Source organism: Neophocaena asiaeorientalis, unplaced genomic scaffold (genome assembly GCF_003031525.2).
Source record: "Neophocaena asiaeorientalis asiaeorientalis breed wild unplaced genomic scaffold, Neophocaena_asiaeorientalis_V1.1 scaffold291, whole genome shotgun sequence".
Classification (NCBI taxonomy): domain Eukaryota; kingdom Metazoa; phylum Chordata; class Mammalia; order Artiodactyla; family Phocoenidae; genus Neophocaena; species Neophocaena asiaeorientalis.
The window spans coordinates 82,867-102,274 of NW_020172735.1; the positions used below are offsets into that span (position 1 = coordinate 82,867).

Genomic DNA, 19,408 nt, shown 5'->3' on the forward strand with positions numbered 1-19,408 from the left:
GTATCACATTGATTGATTTGCAGATATTGAAAAGTCATTGCATCCCTGGGTTAAATCCCATTTGATCACAGTGTATAATCTTTATAACGTATTGTTGGATTTGGTTTGCTAACATTTTGTTTAGGATTTTTGCATCTGTGTTCATCAGTGATACTGGCCTGTGATTTTTTTTTTTTTTTGTAGTGTCTTTGTCTAGTTTTGCTATCAGGGTGATGCTGGCCTCATAAAATGGGTTTGGAAGAGTTCCTTCCTCTGTAGTGTTTGGAATAGTTTGAGGGTAGGTATTAACTCTTTTCATTAATTCTAAATGTTTGTTAGAATTCACCTGTGAAGCCGTATGGTCCTGAACTTTTGTTTGAAGGTTGTTTTTTTTCCTTAAATTACTGATTCAATTTTATCTAGTAATTGGTCTGTCAGTCTTTTCTGTTTCTTCCCAGTTCAGTACTGGGAAAATTGTACATTGCTGGGAATTTGTCCGTTTCTTCTAGGTTGTCTGTTTTGACATAATATTGTTCACAGTAACTTTTATGATCCTTTGAGTTTCTGTGGCATTGGTTGTAACTTCTTTTTCACTTCTGATTTGGGCCCTCTTTTTTCTTGATGAGTCTGGCTAAAGGTTTATCAATTTTGTTTATCTTTTCAAAGAACTAGGTTTTAGTTTTGTTGATCTTTTTTATTGTTTTTTAGTCCCTTTTTCATTTATTTCTGCTCTGATCTTTATGATTTCTTTCCTTCATCTAACTTTGGGTTTTGATGGCTTTTCTTTTGGTAGTTCCTTTAGGTGTAATGGTAGGTTCTTTGAGATTTTTCTTGTTTCCTGAGGTAAGCTTGTATCACTATAAACTTCCATCTTTGAACTGCTTTGGCTACATCCCATAGATTTTGGATCATTGTGTATTCATTTTCATTTGTCTACAGGTATTTTGGGGTTTCTTCTTTTATTTCTTCAGTGACCTATTGGTTGTTTAGTAACATATTGTTAAGCCTCCATCTGTTTGTGGTTTGGGTAGTTTTTTTCTTATAGTTGATTCCTAGTCTCATAGCATTTTGGTGGAAAAGATGTTTTATATGACTTCAGTTTTCTTAAATTTACTGAGACTTATTTTGTGGCCTAGCATGTCACTTATCCTGGAGAATATTCCATATGCACTTGAAAAGAATGTGTATCCTGCTGCTTTTGGATGGAATGTTCTATATATATCTATTAAGTCAATTTTAATGTATCATTTCAGGTTAATGTTTCCTTATTGATTTGCTGTCTGGATGATCTGTTCATTGATGTAAGTGGGGTGTTAAGCAAAAAGTTAGAAAATGTAAAGAGCAAAAACAGCTGAAGAATATGTAACTGAAATTTTAAAGTATGTTAGAAGGAATCAGCAGTAGGTTAGATGATACAGAGGAACAGTCAGCAAACTGGGAGACAGAGTAGTGGCAATCACCCAAGCTCAACAGAAAAATGTTTAAATTTAAAATGAGGATGGATTAAGAGACCACTGGCACAAAGTCAGGTGTAAAAACATTAACACTATAGGGGTTCCAGAAGTAGAAGAGAGAGAGAAAGGGGCAGAGAACATATTTGAAGATATAACAGCTGAAAACTTCGCTAACCTAGGAAAGGAAACAGACATCTAGGTCCAGGATGTAGAGTCTGAAATAGGATCAACCCAAAGGGCACCACACCAAGATACATTGTAATTAAAATGGCAAAAGTTAAAGATAAAAAGAGGTTATTAAAAGCAGCAAGGGGGGCTTCCCTGGTGGTACAGTGGTTGAGAGTCCACCTGCCGATACAGGGGACACATGTTCATGCCCCGGTCCGGGAAGATCCCACATGCCACGGAGTGGCTAGGCCCATGAGCCATGGCCGCTGAGCCTGTGCGTCCAGAGCCTGTGCTCCGCAATGGGAGAGGCCACAGCAGTGAGAGGCCCGCGTACTGCAAAAAAAAAAAAAAAAAAGCAGCAAGGGATAAGCAACAGTTACACATAAGGAACTGAGCTGATTTTTTAGCAGAAATTCTGCAGGTCAGAAGGAAGTGACACAACATATTTAATGTGATGAAAGGGAAAAGTCTACAAACCAGAAAACTCTACCTGTCAAGGTTCTCATTCAGATTTGATAGATCAAAATTTTACAAACAAGCAAAAGCTAAAAGAGTTCAGCACCACCAAACAAACTTTACAAGAACGTTAAAGTGACTTCTTTAAGCAAAAAAGAAAGGCCACAACTAGAAACAGTAATCTTTATTATTTTCTTGCTTCAGTTACTTTTGGGTTTGGTTTCCTTAAGATGTGCATTTAGATTATTGATTTGAGATCTTTTTTTTGCTTGTTTTTTTTATAGTAGTTACAGCTGGAAATGTCTCTATTAGGACTGCTTTTGAGCACATCTTACAAGTTTTGTTATTCTGTATTGTTCTTTTCATTTGATTCAATTCATTTTTTAACTTTCTTATGATTGCTTCTTTTTACCCACTCATTGTTAAAGAGTGTGTTGTTTAGTTTTTACATATTGAGAATTTTCCAGCTTTCCTGCTGTTATTGATTTCTAATTTCATTAGACTGTGATTAGAAAAGTTGTTTTGTAATATTTCCATCTTTTCATTAAGACTTGTTTTAGGCCTAACATTATGGTCTGTTATGGAGAATATTCTTTGTGCACTTGAAAAGAATGTGATTCTGCTATAGTTGAGTGGAGTGTTTTGTATGTATCTGTTAGGTCAGATTGGTTCATAGTGTTATCAAGTCTTCTCTTTCTTTATTGGTCTTCTGTCTGGTTGTTTTTCATAGTTGAAAATGGGACCTTGAAGTCTTCACTGTTACTGTTCTACTGTCTACTTATCTTTTTAATTTTGTCCATTTTTGCTTCATATATTTTGATGTTCTGTTGTTAGGTGTGTATATGTTTGCAGTTTTTATATCTTCTTGCTGTGTTGAACATTTTATCAATATATAATGATCTTTGTCTTTTGTAAGCTCTTTTGAATTAAAATCTATTTTATTTGACATTAAAATAGCCACCTCATTCTTTTGATTCCGGTTTGCATGGAATTTCTTGTTTTATCCTTTTACTTTCAACCTCTTTGTGTTCTTACATATAGAGACTCTCATAGACAGGATCCTTTTGTTTTATCTAGCTTGCCTTTTTCTTCGTTTTACTGGGAGAATTTAATAGAAAGGTTTTATGAGGAAGTACCTTGAAATACATAAGTGTTTGAACTGATCCATTAGTTTTCCTTATCGTAGCTTCTTTCCAAATTCATAAAGTTACCAAGAATATTCTTTTAGCCATTTCATCTGAGAGTATGGAAACATTAGCATATCATATGTTGTTTGATGAACTATACAATGCTCATTTGTCCAGGGATTGTTTGGAGGCATATCCGGAGTTAGATTAACATGACTGTGGAGACTTTTGCCCCTTTTATTTAGCTTCTGTTGAATCATAGCTGGTGTTTGTAATTTTAATAGTATATAACCTGAAGTTTGAAATCAATGCAATTAGAATGAAGTAACCAAACTACAGATACGGAGAGCAGACATTATCATTGGGAATTCAATTCTTTTAAGAGTAGCTAGTGTTCTTGAGTCAATCTGGAAAAAAGAAAAGGAAACGATTATGACACTAAAGAAAATTGGGATAATATATGATCATTGAGATATTTTATTATATTTTGAATAACTAGTTTATTTTAATGTTATTTTATTTCAAAATCATATGATAAAAGAAGCAGTTTTCTAGAAGTATACTGAATAGGGCCCCTGGAGTTTTCTCTGTTCCTTCCCAGTCTCACTAATACAAAGAGAATGAGAGGAAGCTACTTGGGAAGAGAAGTTGAGAAAGTTTTGGCAGAGGGGGAGCTGTGGGAGGAAGAAATAAAGAAAAAAGGAATTCTCATAGAATCTTGGAAAGGCTTGGGAATGTGAGATACCAGTTATCTTGGAAGACAGGGTGGACTGAAACCAAGAAAATCAGTTGAAGTTCATATAAAGAACTAGTAGGCTCCATTGCCCAAACCCCTATTCCCACAGAAGATTAGAGGTTTATTATCTGAAGATACTAAATCAGAGAGACTCTAAACATGTGACCCTCAAGGTCATTCAAGGGTAGGATAAGGTGCTATGCTTAACCAAGGAGATAAATACATAGAAACTCTTCACATGGAATGGTGAGGTTCCCCCCAGTTATTTCTTCTTGACTTGGCTCCCACAGCATCATCAGTGTGCTTTTGCCCACTTTGGGAGGAGATTGGAGGATTCTCCTGTGGGTAAACTGAACTGTTCCAGATGGTGAAAAAGTAAACTATAGATGTTGACCTTTTTCCCAAAGAAAAAGTGAGCTTGCATCTTCTTCTATAGCTGGATTCTTTCCTTGTTGGACTTTTTGTTAATATAAGCTTCCTTTATCTACAATTTGTAGTTCTGTAACACATAACAGCCTTAGGTTTAATTATGCAAATAAATGTTACCATTCTGAGATGAAGAAACTGGAAAAAAGGGAACAATTTCAACAAAATTTCAATTGTGTATTTCTGAAAATACTCAAGTGAGTGTATTGGACTATCAGTGTACTTTTTTTTTTTCTTTTTTTTTTTTGGTACACGTGCCTCTCACTGCTGTGGCCTCTCCCGCCATGGAGCACAGGCTCCGGATGCGCAGGCTCAGCGGCCGTGGCTCACAGGCCCAGCCGCTTCACGGCATGTGGGATACCCCCGGACCGGGGCACAAACCCGCGTCCCCTGCATCAGCAGGTGGATTCTCAACCACTGCGCCACCAGGGAAGCCCTATCTATACTTTAAAAAAGATACTATATTTCAGTAAATTATACTCACCTTTTGTGCATTATAGTCAGTGATGAAGCAAATCACTGCACGTCTCTCAATGGCTTAAAACAACACTAATTCTATTTTTCAGCTAAGGGTTGAATGATATACTGAGGGCCTGCTTCAAGTTCTGTGTTAGATACACATCTGTTCTACATGTGTCTCATTCTTCTTGAAGTAATGGGCTAGCTAGGGTGTGTTCTTTCTATGGTAATGGCAGAGGTACAAGAGGTCAAACCCAATTGCCCAAGCACATTTTAGCTTCCACTTGCATCACAGCTATTAACACCATTCCATTGGCCAAAACAAGTCATGAGGCAGAGCCCAGATTTATGGGAAGATTTACTCCCACCTTTAATTGGAGGAATTGCAAAGTCATAGGGCAAAGGTTATAGTTTATGACTGTACTTGAGATGTAGTAAGATCTAGGACTGTAATCTTTGCAAAGGTCAGGGTCTTCCATACTCTTCAGTCTTTAGATCCCCAGTATGACCTGAAAACTATTTGTGCTTTGAGAAAGTGTTACAGGAATTTTAATCAGTGATCCATTAAATGTACTCTTCAGAATTGAAATATGTATGAAATAAAGGTTATAGTATTTTTAATTTTATGAGTAAGGTATAAGGCATATTATATTGCCATAATTTTTACCCTAAACTATTTCTTTAAGTGAATAATTTTAGAACATTGACATAGAAGATATTCAACGTATGTTTATTGTTTGGTTGATGTATTTTGAGTCTCAAATTATAACATTATTGTATTATTTGGCAGAAAAGATTAGGAGGAGAGGGAGAAAAGGCAATGAGCATAAATTGAGTGCCTCCCAATATGCTGGATACTACAAGATAACATATCTATATCTCATTTTATCTTGATGTGCTCTCTTCTTGTTTTTTTGCGTTATTTTGTTTTTCTTTTCATTTTTACAGATAGGATATCTGAAGTGCCCAAGTCAAGACCTTGGGCATATTCCATCCAATCGGCAAACCCAAAGGCCCCTTTTCCTGCCATTTAGAGGAAGCTGAGCTGAAACTTCTGCCTTGGCCACTGAGGAAGCTCAGTTTTCACCATATGCAAATGTCAGTATTAACTCAGTGAGTAGGAAAAGAGCATTGCAACTAAGGGACCAGTGAGAAAGCTGTCTTAGATAAGGGAAGAGTCCCATGTGAGAACTGAGAGACAGTGGGTTTATATCATATCTCATTCCCTCCCATTGTAGAAAAACTAGAAGATGACTCACGGTCACTGCCCCACCCCAGTGAATAAATACCCTTCATCTTGAGGATTATGCGTTTCATTTTTGTTTCTTAGAAAATGTGTATATTTGTTACCTTTTAAGTGTCATTGAAAGTCAAAATAAAATATATAAAAAGCCATTATTTTAATTTTATTTTATTTTATATAGTTATATAATTACTGTATGTTTATATTGTAGAGTTATATATTACATATTGGTATATAATTATGCTTGCTATTGTCTAAATAATTAAAATATTTTTGTAGCATATGAATCATGCTTACATACTACGTTGTGATTTAAAAAATGTCTGGAAACTGTTCTTGTTGCCCATGGTTGGCTCTGGTGTTTCGTTTATTGTATTTAGGTTAATTTGATTTCCTTTAACATGTCTTATGGACATTGCCCATACAAATGCTGAAAAGTTTTTTTTCTTCAGTTCCCTTAAATGAGTTTATAACTGTTGACTTACTTATTAATGTCATGTTTTAAAATTGTCTTTCCTTGGAAAGGCAGTATGCAAATTATATACCATATTTAGATTGAAGGTTTTTTCTTCTGGTAAAATTTTTTTGATTCTCTATTTGGCCAGGACATACATATAAAATGCTAAAAAGCATTTTGACAGACAGTAGACAGATGGATGGAAGACTAACAACAACATTTGCATCAAGAAATTAGGTGAATGGAAGATTTAAGAATCCACACAAATTAACCATATCAATTCAATAAATTGAGAAGGGAGTAAGACTTAATTGTTCTGACTTTACAGAAAATTATTTGCTTATTTTGGTGAAACCAATTGTTTCATGTATGTGTAGATAAGTTCATAATATATGGGATTTTTACCTTAACATGAAATTCTACATTTTAAAGGTTTCTCTTTTAATATATAGATGTGTTTCTTATTGTAGAATGTTTTGTTTCACTGTTTTGTAGTATAGCTTCTAATTAAATCATATAAGAATGTATATGGGAATTTCATGGGAAAAATATTTACAAGTAGTATTCTTTTGATCAATAAGAAAAAAACTGTTGAGTAGATACTATCCTTATTCCCATTTTACACAAGAGGAAACTAAGAGACACGGGGTAATAAGTAACTTGCCCAAGGTCGTGTGGAAATAAGTGGTGGAACCAGGAATCAGACTTCTCCACCAATCTGTCTGACTCTTAAGTTTATGCTCTTAATGACATAGTCACGTCCTCTAAGATAGTAGTAATTCTTAGAGCCCAGTCAACAGGCCTCTGGGAATCCTTGAAACCGTTTCAAGGGTCACAAGGTCAAAACTATTTTCATAATACTATCAAAACATTATTGGCTTTTTTGTTGTATAGACCTTTGAACTGATAATATGGAAAAACAGTGGTGGCTAAAGCTGCTGCTTCCTTAGTCAAGGCATTGGCACCATACTATGCTAATAGTAATAATATTCTTCACTGGCATGCACTTGCAGGTAAGAAAAAAAGCCAGTTTCACTTAAGAATGTCCTTGATGAAGTGTTAAAAATGATTGTTTATTAAGTCTTGACCTTTGAATTACATCTTTTTAATGTTTTGTAAGACTAAATGGAAATACATATAAAGCACTTAACGCTGTATACCAAAGTGCCACAGTTGTCACAAGAAAAAGCACTTGTGTCATTGAGTTGTGAGCTGAACTAGCCAGTTGTTTCATAGAACATGATTTTTACTTGAAACGATGACTGACAGACAAATTATGGTTTTGTAGACCTGAGTATTTAGCAGACAGTATAAACCTGTCACTTCAAGGAAAAGAATTGACAGTATTTTTTTACCAATAAAATTTAGGCAGATTTTTCTAAGAGAAAATTAGAATTTTAGGAGCTTGATTCTGTTGCTTAACAGCTGCCCAGTAATTAAAGAATTTTCAGATGAGGTGGGTGATGATATAAATGAATGTGATATTTTAAAATAGTATAATGAAATGTGTCATCACTTGGAAGATCTGTGTAACTCAGGGAACCAGTCTTTTTCAAATGACCAATGCACAGTGTTACAAAATCTCTTCAGAGCAGAAGATGGATTTTCATGTTAAAATGTATGGAAAGTTTCAGATTCCATATTATAAATAACTTTCAGGAAATTACCACCTGTGAAGTTTTGATGTAGTATCAAAGAAAACTATCTTTAGTTATTTGGAAAGACTATTAAAATAAATTTCCCATTTCCCACTACTTATCTGGGGATAAGTATGAAGCTAGGCTTTTAAATATTTTAAGTTAAACAGTATATGGCAACAGATTGAATTCAGAGCAGATATGAAAATCTTCTGTTAGGCCAGAGCTTAAAGAGATTTTTAAAAATGTAAAATAGTGCTATTCTTCTCACTAATTATTTGTTTTGGAAATATAGTAAATCTTCATTAAAATGTTAGCCATTTTTTCTGTAAAATTGATTTATTGATCATTTTAAATGAATTAATACATACCACTTTCTCAGTTTTTATTTCTAATATGAATATTAATATATCTAACCCATGTAAACAAAATGTTCTTTAGGGTCCTTTTTAAAAAAAAAAAGTGTAAAAGAGTCTTAAGGACAAAAAGTTTAGGAGCTGCTGCTCTAGAAGAAACATATTTAGAAAGTACAGTATAGGGCTTCCCTGGTGGCGCAGTGGTTAGGAATCCGCCTGCCAATGCAGCGGACATGGGTTCGAGCCCTGGTCTGGGAGGATCCCACATGCGGCAGAGCGGCTGGGTCCGTGCGCCACAACTGCTGGGCCTGCGCTCTAGAGCCCGCACACCTAGGACCCGTGCTCCGCAGCAAGAGAAGCCACCTCAGTGAAAAGCCCGTGCACCGCAGCAAGGGGTAGCCCCTGCTCCCCTCAACTAGATAAAAGCCCGAGTGCAGCAGTGGAGACCCAGTGCAGCCAAAAATAAAATAAATAAATTTTTTAAAAACACACCATTCACTTAAAAAAAATGAAAAAGTACCGTACATGTTAGGACAGAGAAATTGAAATTGCATGTTTTTGAAAGTGCATTAAGTGGTCTACACTTGGTAGACAAAGAAGCAATTTCTTTGGTCTCCATTGTTAGCTCTTAATCAGATATCAAATATATTCATTTGAATTGAGTGTCTTTCTCAAAACATTTATAATTGAGACACTTATTTGTATAACATTGCTAGTGTTTACTGAGGTTAACATGATACTAATGTGATCATTTACTTGAGAATTGTAGACCTTTATAAGCTATGTCAAATTGTAGACCTTTATAAGCTATAGAGATATGACAAATGTTATTAGTTGACTACCTACTTAATTGCCTAATGTATTCCTTTTTAAGTGCACTCTTTTTTTTTGGAACGCGGGCCTCTCACTGCTGTGGCCTCTCCCGCCACGGAGTACAGGCTCCGAACGCGCAGGCTCAGCGGCCATGGCTCACGGGCCCAGCCGCTTCACGGCACGTGGGATACCCCCGGACCGGGGCACAAACCCACGTACCCCGCATCGGCAGGCGGATTCTCAACCACTGCGCCACCAGGGAAGCCCTACCTGTACTTTAAAAAAGATACTATATTTCAGTAAATTATACTCACCTTTTGTGCATTATAGTCAGTGATGAAGCAAATCACTGCACGTCTCTCAATGGCTTAAAACAACACTAATTCTATTTTTCAGCTAAGGGTTGAATGATATACTGAGGGCCTGCTTCAAGTTCTGTGTTAGATACACATCTGTTCTACATGTGTCTCATTCTTCTTGAAGTAATGGGCTAGCTAGGGTGTGTTCTTTCTATGGTAATGGCAGAGGTACAAGAGGTCAAACCCAATTGCCCAAGCACATTTTAGCTTCCACTTGCATCACAGCTATTAACACCATTCCATTGGCCAAAACAAGTCATGAGGCAGAGCCCAGATTTATGGAGTGGGAAGATTTACTCCCACCTTTAATTGGAGGAATTGCAAAGTCATAGGGTAAAGGTTATAGTTTATGACTGTACTTGAGATGTAGTAAGGTCTAGGACTGTAATCTTTGCAAAGTGAACTCTTAATGGAGTCCATGGACTTAATTTACTGCTGAGAATTTGGTAGATACGTTGTTTCCTGGGACCTGTGGCCTGTCTTATTTATGTAGTCAGGGATAAATGTTGAATGCAGTTCTATTCCAAGGCCTAGTTATAGGGTTTGGTGAATAGATGCCAAAGTTGAAAATATCTAAATGTATGTTTTTCTGAATCTCTCTCTGCAGGATGACGTAGCTTTGCCAAAGACTTAGAAGCTAAGCAGAAAATGAGCTTAACATCCTGGTTTTTGGTGAGCAGTGGAGGCACTCGCCACAGGCTGCCACGAGAAATGATTTTTGTTGGAAGAGATGACTGTGAGCTCATGTTGCAGGTAATTGCGTCTGCCTTCTGTATGTGTCGACTCAAAACCTGGAACTGACATGAAATATTTTTCTGCTCCTTTGGAGAGCAACTCTACTTAACATTTGAACTTTCCAGCTCTCCCTCTTTAAGCTCTAGTTACTAGTTTAATAAATTTTCTCCCCTTGTATCATTTAAAAATAAGTTCCAAGTCTTGGAGATTATATTTTGAAAATTGAGAGCTTTGAGTAGAGAAGTTTGTTTTTAAGAAGTAAGAAGTTTCACATTATACACTTTTAAAATAAGACTTGTAAGTAATTCATAAAATTAGCATAGAATGAAGTAAAACTGAATTTTAATTATGGGTACTTAATTGATACTGGAGTTAATCTCTCTTTTTCTTTTCGAGGTTTTCATTATATCTTCCAGTAGTTTGAGCATACAGATTGTTGGCATTTACTGAATTATGTATAAAGTAGTTACTTTTAAAACATACTTTGAAGATCTTTTTTAATTAATTTATTTTTTATTTTATTTATTTTTGGCTGTGTTGGGTCTTTGTTGCTGCACGCGGGCTTTCTCTAGTTGCGGTGAGCAGGGGCTGCTCTTCGTTGCAGTGCTCGGGCTTCTCATTGCGGTAGCTTCTCTTGTTGCAGAGCACGGGCTCTAGGTGCAGGGGCTTCAGTAGTTGTGGCTCACAGGCTCTAGAGCGCAGGCTCGGTAGTTGTGGCACACGGGCTTAGTTGCTCCGCGGCATTTGGGATCTTCCCGGACCAGGACTCGAACCCCTGTCCCCTGCGTTGGCAGGCAGATTCTTAACCCCTGCGCCACCAGGGAAGCCCTTTTAAGATGTTTTTGAGCAAAGTAATTAGGAAAATGGATCCCCAGGTTTTTGAGATTTAGTTACTTTAATAGGTCCTGGTAATCTAGATTAGAATCTTATCCCCTTGCCCTCCCCCCTTTTGTTGGTAAAAAACTGTAAACAAGTACTTAGAATAGAGAGATTTTTTCTGTTAGCCCAGATTTTCTCAACTGGGGTGATCCTGCCTTCCCCCAATTCCCCCAAAAGATATTTGGCAGTATTTGGAGACATTTTGATTTTTTTTTTTAAGAGACAGTTGATTTTTTAAAATATATTTATTTATTTAGTCATTTATTTATTTAGGTTGCCCCAGGTCTTGGTTGCGGCACATGGGATCTTCGTTGCCTCATGCAGGATCTTTAGTTGCAGTATGCAGACTTCTTAGTTGCAGGATCTTTAGTTGCACTGGGATCTAGTTCCCTGACCAGGGATTGAACCTGGGCCCCCTGCATTGGGAGCACAGAGTCTTACCCACTGGACAATCAGGGAAGTCCCCATTTTGATTGTTGTGCATGGTAGAGGGTTGGAGGTGGTTGCCACTGACATTCAGTAGGCAAAGGTCAAGAGACCGGGGGGGTTGCAAACATCCTACAGTATATAACATACTTCTTCATACCCCCTGTACCACCCCCACCAAACACACCCAACAAAGAATTATTTGGCCAAAAATATCAATAGTGCTGAGACTGAGAAACCCTACATTGTCCCCAGGAAAGTCGGATTTGCATATGTTTACGTATGTTTTTACTTTAAAATTAAAGAACTTATTTTATAGTTTTGAGACAGTAAAAGTAAAGCCACTATATAGCTATATGAGTATATGAGTTACATGTATAATGAAACCTTATTTAAAGAAATTCAATGAGAGAAATAGAATAGTACAGAGATTTTTCTGGGCTCCTCAGTGAGATGGAGTAGTGAGACTAGCAACTGAGAAGAAGGCAGTAATGATTCTGTTTGGATATAGACCCCTTGTAACTGAAACATCTTAAGTTCAAACTGGGGGGAACTCATTCATTAGAGAGTGGAAGAGGTACTTTCTATGTGGCATTTCTGTCAACTAGCAGAGCAGTATCTTAGGAAATGTGGGAATGGCTGTTTAGGAACTTGCAGAATAAATCTTTTCTTACATGGAGGTAAGATTAAGAGACATGACTGGTAAGGTGTCTGTGTCCTGGATTATGTGTAACAAATATAAGTTTTCTGACAATTTGTGAGGTGGAGGGAGGAAGCTGAGAGTCCAAGGAGACCAAGATGGGTTCCAATTCACAGGACACACCATCGGAGAGGAAAGAGCTACATAGAGAAAGAACTCTGTGGAGGATTACCCTTGAGTATGCAGTTGAGTACTGATCAGCACACATATGTGAAGAAACTACCCAAGGGCAGGGGAAAAAATCCCACTCAAATTAGAGTTAACAGTATCCGGCACTAACAGGGTCAGGAATGGTGCCTGTTCCAACAGCCAGACTGGAAAACCTCACAATTCACAGGGAATTGGTCTCTACCCCTTAGTAGTGGGGAAATAATTAACCCTAGTCTGAGTTCTACTCTTATCTCAATCTTAAAAACAATACTCAAAAGGGTCACACTGTTTTTAAGTAACTTAGCTGTGTCCCAGACCAAAGTTCAAGAATATTTATAGGAATACAGAAATACAAAGGTAAAATTCCCAGTGTTTGTTAGCCAATAAAAAAGTATCAGGCCTGTAAAGAAGCAGGAAAATGTGACCCATAATGAAGATTGATTAAAGATTTTCTGTTTCTGAAGAGTTTGGCAAAATTTAAAAATGGCAAAACAATCTTGAAAAAGAAGAATAAGGTCACACAACTCACTTCTCAGCTTCAAAATTTATTACAAAGCTAGCAATACTGGAATAAGGGTAGACATACAGACAAATGGAACAGAATGAAGAGTTCAGAAGAAAACCCATATATCTATGGCTGTTATGGTTTGAATTGTGTCCCCCACCCCCAAAGACGTATCAAAGTCCTAATATCCCATACTTGTGAATGTGATCTTATTAGGAAATAGGGTCTTTGAGGATGTGATCAAGTTAAATGAAGTCATTAGGGTGGACCTTAAGCCAATATAACTTGGTGTCATATGATGAGGAGAAGACAGACACAGAGAGAAGACAGCCATGTAAAGATAGAAGCAGAGATTAAGAGTTATGCTACCAGAAGCTAACGAAACCTGGGGCTACCAGAAACTGGAAGAGGCAAGGAGAAGGATTCTTCCCTGGAAGTTTTGGAGGAAACATGGCCCTGCCAAGTCCTTGATTTTGGACTTCGTGAATCCAGAACTTTGAGAGAATAAACTTGGACTGTTTTAAGCCACTCAATTTATGGTACTTTTTTATGGCAGCCCAAGGAAACTGCTACAGTAGGTTTTTGAGAAGGGTGCCAAGTCCATTCAGTAGAGGAAAGAGTGGTCTTTCCAACAGATAAAGCTAGGACAACCAGATTTCTACATGTAAAAGAATGAATTTGGACCCCTACCTTACAACATATATAAAAATTAACTCAAAATGGATCAGTGACCTGAATATAAGAGCTAAAGCCATAAAACTCTTAGAAGAAATCATAGGGATAAATCGTCATGACCTTGGATTTGGCAGTGGATTCTTAGATATGATACCAATAGCACAAGCAACAAAAGAAAAAGTAGGTAAATTGGACTTCATCAAAATTAAAAACGTGTGCATCTAAGGATACTATCAAGAGAGGAAAAAGGCAACTCTCAGAATTGGAGAAGATATTTGCAAAACCATATATATCTTATAATATCCAGAGTGTATAAAGAACTCCTACAACTCAACAACAAATATACAAACAGCCCCCTTAAAAAATGGTCAAAAGACTTGAGTAGACATTTCTCCAAAGAGATATAAAAATGGCTAATAAGCACATGAAAGTCACTCAACATCATTTGTCATTAAGAAATGCAGATCAGAACTGCAATGAAATACTGCTTCACATCTACTGAGATGGCAATAATGTTAAAGAAAGAAAAAAAGAAGATAAGTGTTGGTAAGGGTATGGAGAAATTGAAATTCTTGTACCTTGCTGGTGGGAATGTGAAAAATGGGGTAGCCGCCGTGGAAAACAATTTAGTGGTCCCTCAAAAAGCTAAACAGAATTATCATATGACCCAGCAATTCCACTAGTAGGCTATACCCAGAATAATTGAAAGCTAGGACTCAAACAGATACTTGTATTTAAGTCAGTGTTCATTGTAGTGTTATTCACAGTAGCCAAAAGGTGACAACAACCCAAGTGTCCAGCAGCAGATGAAGGGGTAAACAAAATACAGTATATGTCAATACATATAATGGATTATTACTCAGTTACAAAAAGAAACAAAGTTTAAATACATGCTGCAACAGAAATGAACCTTGAAAACATTATGCTAAATGAAATAAGCCAGAAACAAATGACAAATGTATGATTCCACTTACATGAAATATCTAAAACAAGCAAATTCGTAGAGATACAAAGTAGATTAGTGGTTACCAGTGGCTGGAGGAAGGAGGGTTGAAGAGTTATTGCTATACAGTTACAGTTTCTGTTTGGAGTGATGAAAGAATTTTGGAAAGGGGTGTGGTTTGGGGTGTTAAATTTTGGAATCGGATATTGTGCAATGGTGATGATTGCACAACATTGTAAATTTAATTAATGCCACTGAATCGTACAACGAAAATGGTTAAAATGACAAATATTATGTTATATATATTTTACCACAGTGAAAAATTTAGAGGGAAATCAATGGCAATAGAATTTTAAAATATCGTTGAATCAATTCAGGTATTATAATCAAAATAATGCCTTTATAACAAATTAAAAGAAAATCAATAATTTTTAAAGCACAAAAACCACTATTACCACTATAAGAAGTCAAACATTAAAATAACATTTTTATTTAAAATTCATCAATGTGTCTGATGTGGGCATCTATTCTACTTATGACTATTTTTAAATTTATGCTTTATTTAAAAAATATAATATAAAGTTGGTGAAACTCCATGATCAGGCAAGAAGAAAACCAGTTTTGACCTGTTACTCAGACTCCACCTCTAGAGATACTTCTGCCCTTAATCTGATAGGAGCATACTCCTTTTAGCACTACCCTGGACACAGTGTATTCTCTGAAAAAGTTCCATGATTTGATCGCCATCATGGTTACCTGGTAGTCAGAATCAGTGCTACAAATTAATGGAACTCTTCTTAGTACAGAAAGACACATCTTTTGTATGGAAGTAAGAACAAATATTTGCAAATTGTATTTAGTTTTGTGTTTTTTCACGGTACGCGGGCCTCTCACTGTTGTGGCCTCTCCTGTTGCGGAGCACAGGCTCTGGACGTGCAGGCTCAGTGGCCATGGCTCACGGACCTAGCCACTCCGCGGCATGTGGAATCTTCCCAGACCAGGGCACGAACCCGTGTCCCCTGCATCGGCAGACGGACTCTCAACCACTGCGCCACCAGGGAAACCCTATATTTAGTTTTTAAATGGTTTAGTCGAGGAGCTTCAAGGTGGAGAAAGAGTAAGACATGGAGATCACCTTCTTCCCCACAAATACATCAGAAATACATCTATCTACATGTGGAACAGCTCCTACACAACACCAACTGAACGCTGGCAGAAGACCTCAGACCTCCCAAAAGGCAAGAAACTTCCCCACGTACCTGGGTAGGGCAAAAGAAAAAAGAAAAAACAGAGGCAAAAGAATAGGGATGGAACCTGCACCAGTGGGAGGGAGCTGTGAAAGAGGAAAGGTTTCCACACACTAGGAAGCCCCTTCGTGGGCGAAGACTGCGGAGCTTCGGAGCCACGGAGGAGAGTGCAGCAACAGGGGTGCAGAGGGCAAAGTGGAGAGATTCCCACAGAGAGGATCGGTGCCGATCAGCACTCACCAGCCCAAGAGGCTTGTCTGCTCACCTGCCGGGATGGGTGGGGGCTGAGAGCTGAGGCTCGGGCTTCCGTCAGATCCCAGGGAGAGGACTGGGGTTGGCTGTGTGAACACAGCCTGAAGGGGGCTAGTGCGCCACGGCTAGCCTGGAGGGAGTCTGGGGAAAAGTCTGGAGCTGCTGAAGAGGCAAGAGACTTTTTCATGCCTCTTTGTTTCCTGGTGCACAAGAAGAGGGGATTCAGAGCGCCGCTTAAAGGAGCTCCAGAGATGGGCGTGAGCTGCAGCTATCAGCACGGACCCCAGAGACGGGCGTAAGATGCTAAGGCTGCTGCTGCATCCACCAAGAAGCCTGTGTGCAAGCACAGGTCACTATCCACACTGCACGTCCTGGGAGCCTGTGCAGCCTGCCTCTGCCAGGGTCCCGTGATCCAGGGACAACTTCCCCAGGAGAACACACAGCGCACCTCAGGCTGGTGCAATGTCACGCCAGCCTCTGCTGCCACAGGCTCTCCCAGCATTCTGTACCCCTCCCTCCCCCTGGCCTGAGTGAGCCAGGGCCCCCAAATCAGCTAACCCCGTCCTTACTGAGTGAAGAACAGACGCCCTCAGGTGACCTACACACAGAGGCAGGGCCAAATCCAAAGCTGAAACCCAGGAGCTGTGCGAACAAAGAAGAGAAAGGGAAATCTCTCCCAGCAGCATCAGGAGCAGCGGATTAACTCACCACAGTCAACTTGATGTACCCTGCATCTGTGGAATACCTGAATAGACAACGAATCATCCCAAATTGAGGAGATGGACTTTGGGAGCAATGATATATTTTTTTTTTTCCGTTTTTCTCTTTTTCTAAGTGTGCATGTCTATGCATCTGTGTGTGATTTTGTCTGTATAGCTTTGCTTTTACCATTTGTCCTAGGGTTCTGTCTGTCTTTTTTTACTATAGATTTTAGCGCTTCTTGTCATCGGTGGGTTTGTTTTTTGGTGTGGTTGCTCTCTTCTTTCTTCTTTATTACGTTAAAATTTTTTTTTAATAATTTTTATTTTAATAACTTTAATTTAATTTAATTTAATTTTATTTTATCTTCTTTCTTTCTATCTCCTCTCCATTTTATTCTGAGCCATGTGGATGACAGGCTCTTGGTGCTCCAGCCAGGTGTCAGGGCTGTGCCTCTGAGGTGGGAGACCCAAGTTCAGGACATTGGTCCACAACAGAACACCCAGCTCCAGGTAATATCAAACAACGAAAATCTCCCAGAGATCTCCATCTCAATGCCAAAACCCAGCTCCACTCAACGACCAGCAAGCTCCAGTGCTGGACACCCTAAACCAAACAACTAGCAAGACAGGAACACAACCCCACCCATTAGTGGAAAGGCTGCGTAAAATCATAATAAGGCCACAGACAGACACCCCAAAACATACCACCAGACGTGGACCTACCCACCAGAAAACAAGATCCAGCCTCATCCACCAGAACACAGGCTCTAGTCCCCTCCACCAGGAAGCCTACACAACCCACTGAACCAACCTTAGCCACTGGGGGCAGACACCCAAAACAACGGGAACTACGAACTTGCAGCCTATGAAAAGGAGACCCCAAATGCAGTAAGGTAAGCAAAATGAGAAGACAGAGAAGCACACAGCAAATGAAGGAGCAAGATAAAAATGCACCAGACCTAACAAATGAAGAGGAAATAGGCAGTCTACCTGAAAAAGAATTCAGAATAATGATAGTAAGGATGATCCGAAATCTTGGAAGTAGAATGGACAAACTGCAAGAAACGTTTAACATGGACCTAGAAGAACTAAAGAGCAAACAAACAGTCATGAACCACACAATAAATGAAATTAAAATTCTCTAAAAGGGATCAATAGCAGAATAAATGAGGCAAAAGAATGGATAAGTGACCTGGAAGATAAAATACTGGAAATAACGACTGCAGAGCAGATTAAAGAAAAAGAAATGAAAGGAATTGAGGACAGTCTCAAAGACCTCTGGGACAACATTAAACACACCAACATTCGAATTATAGGGGTCCCAGAAGAAGAAGAGAAATAGAAAGGGACTGAGAAAATATTTGAAGAGATTTTAGTTGAAACCTTCCCAAATATGGGAAAGGAAAGAGTTAATCAAATCCAGAAAGCACAGAGAGTCCCATACAGGATAAATCCAAGGAGAAACACGCCAAGACACATATTAATAAAACCATCAAAAGTTAAATATGAAGAAAAAGTGTTAAAAGCAGCAAGGGAAAAACAACAAATAACATACAACAGAATCACCATAAGGTTAACAGCTGATATTTCAGCAGAAACTATGCAAGCCGGAAGAGAGTGGCAGGATATTTAAAGTGATGAAGGGGAAAAACCTATAACCAAGATTACTCTACCCAGCAAGGATCTCATTCAGATTTGATGGAGAAATTAAAACCTGTACAGACAAGCAGAAGCTAAGAGAATTCAGCAATACCAAACCAACTTTACAACAAATGCTAAAGGAACTTCTCTACACAGGAAACACAAGAGAAGGAAAAGACCTACAATAACGAACTCAAAAGAATTAAGAAAATGGTAATAGGAACATACATATCGATAATTACCTTAAATGTAAATGGATTAAATGCTCCAACCAAAAGACATAGACTGGCTGAATGGATACAAAAACAAGTCTCGTATATATGCTGTCTGCAAGAGACGCACTTTAGACCTAAGGACACATACAGACTGAAAGTGAGGGAATGGAAAAAGATATTCCATGCAAATAGATATCAAAAGAAAGCTGGAGTAGCAATTCTCATATCAGACAAAATAGACTTTAAAACAAAGACTATTACAAAGACAAAGAAGGACACTACCTAAAGATCAAGGGATCAATTCTAGAAGAAGATATAACAATTGTAAATATTTATGCACCCAGCATAGGAGCACCTCAATACATAAGGCAAATACTAACAGCCATAAAAGGGGAAACTGACAGTAACACAATCATAGTAGGAAACTGTAACACCCCACTTTCACCAATGGACAGATCATCCAAAATGAAAATAAATAAGGAAACACAAGCTTTAAATGATACATTAAAGAAGATGGACTTAATTGATATTTATAAGACATTCCATCCAAAAACAACAGAATACACTTTCTTCTCAAGTGCTCATGGAACATTTTCCGGGATAGATCATATCTTGGGTCACAAGTCAAGGCTTGGTAAACTTAAGAGAGTTGAAATCATATCAAGTATC

The 19,408-nt window shown here is 38.1% G+C and overlaps 1 protein-coding gene across 12 annotated transcripts in view; it reads left to right on the forward strand.

Annotated features, from left to right (window-relative positions):
- CEP170 (centrosomal protein 170) overlaps positions 1–19,408 on the forward strand; it is a 147,064-nt gene that overhangs the window by 27,352 nt on the left and 100,304 nt on the right. For 9 of the 12 annotated variants that reach the window (XM_024740470.1, XM_024740472.1, XM_024740475.1 and 6 more), the window contains exon 2: positions 10,278–10,423. In XM_024740470.1, the coding sequence (XP_024596238.1) occupies positions 10,319–10,423 (105 nt within the window). In that variant the 5' untranslated portion in view covers positions 10,278–10,318. Of the gene's footprint in view, positions 1–5,753; positions 5,904–6,653; positions 6,743–10,277; positions 10,424–17,270; positions 17,394–19,408 lie in introns of those variants that run through there. The other 3 variants (XM_024740468.1, XM_024740469.1, XM_024740477.1) reach the window with 3 other exon arrangements.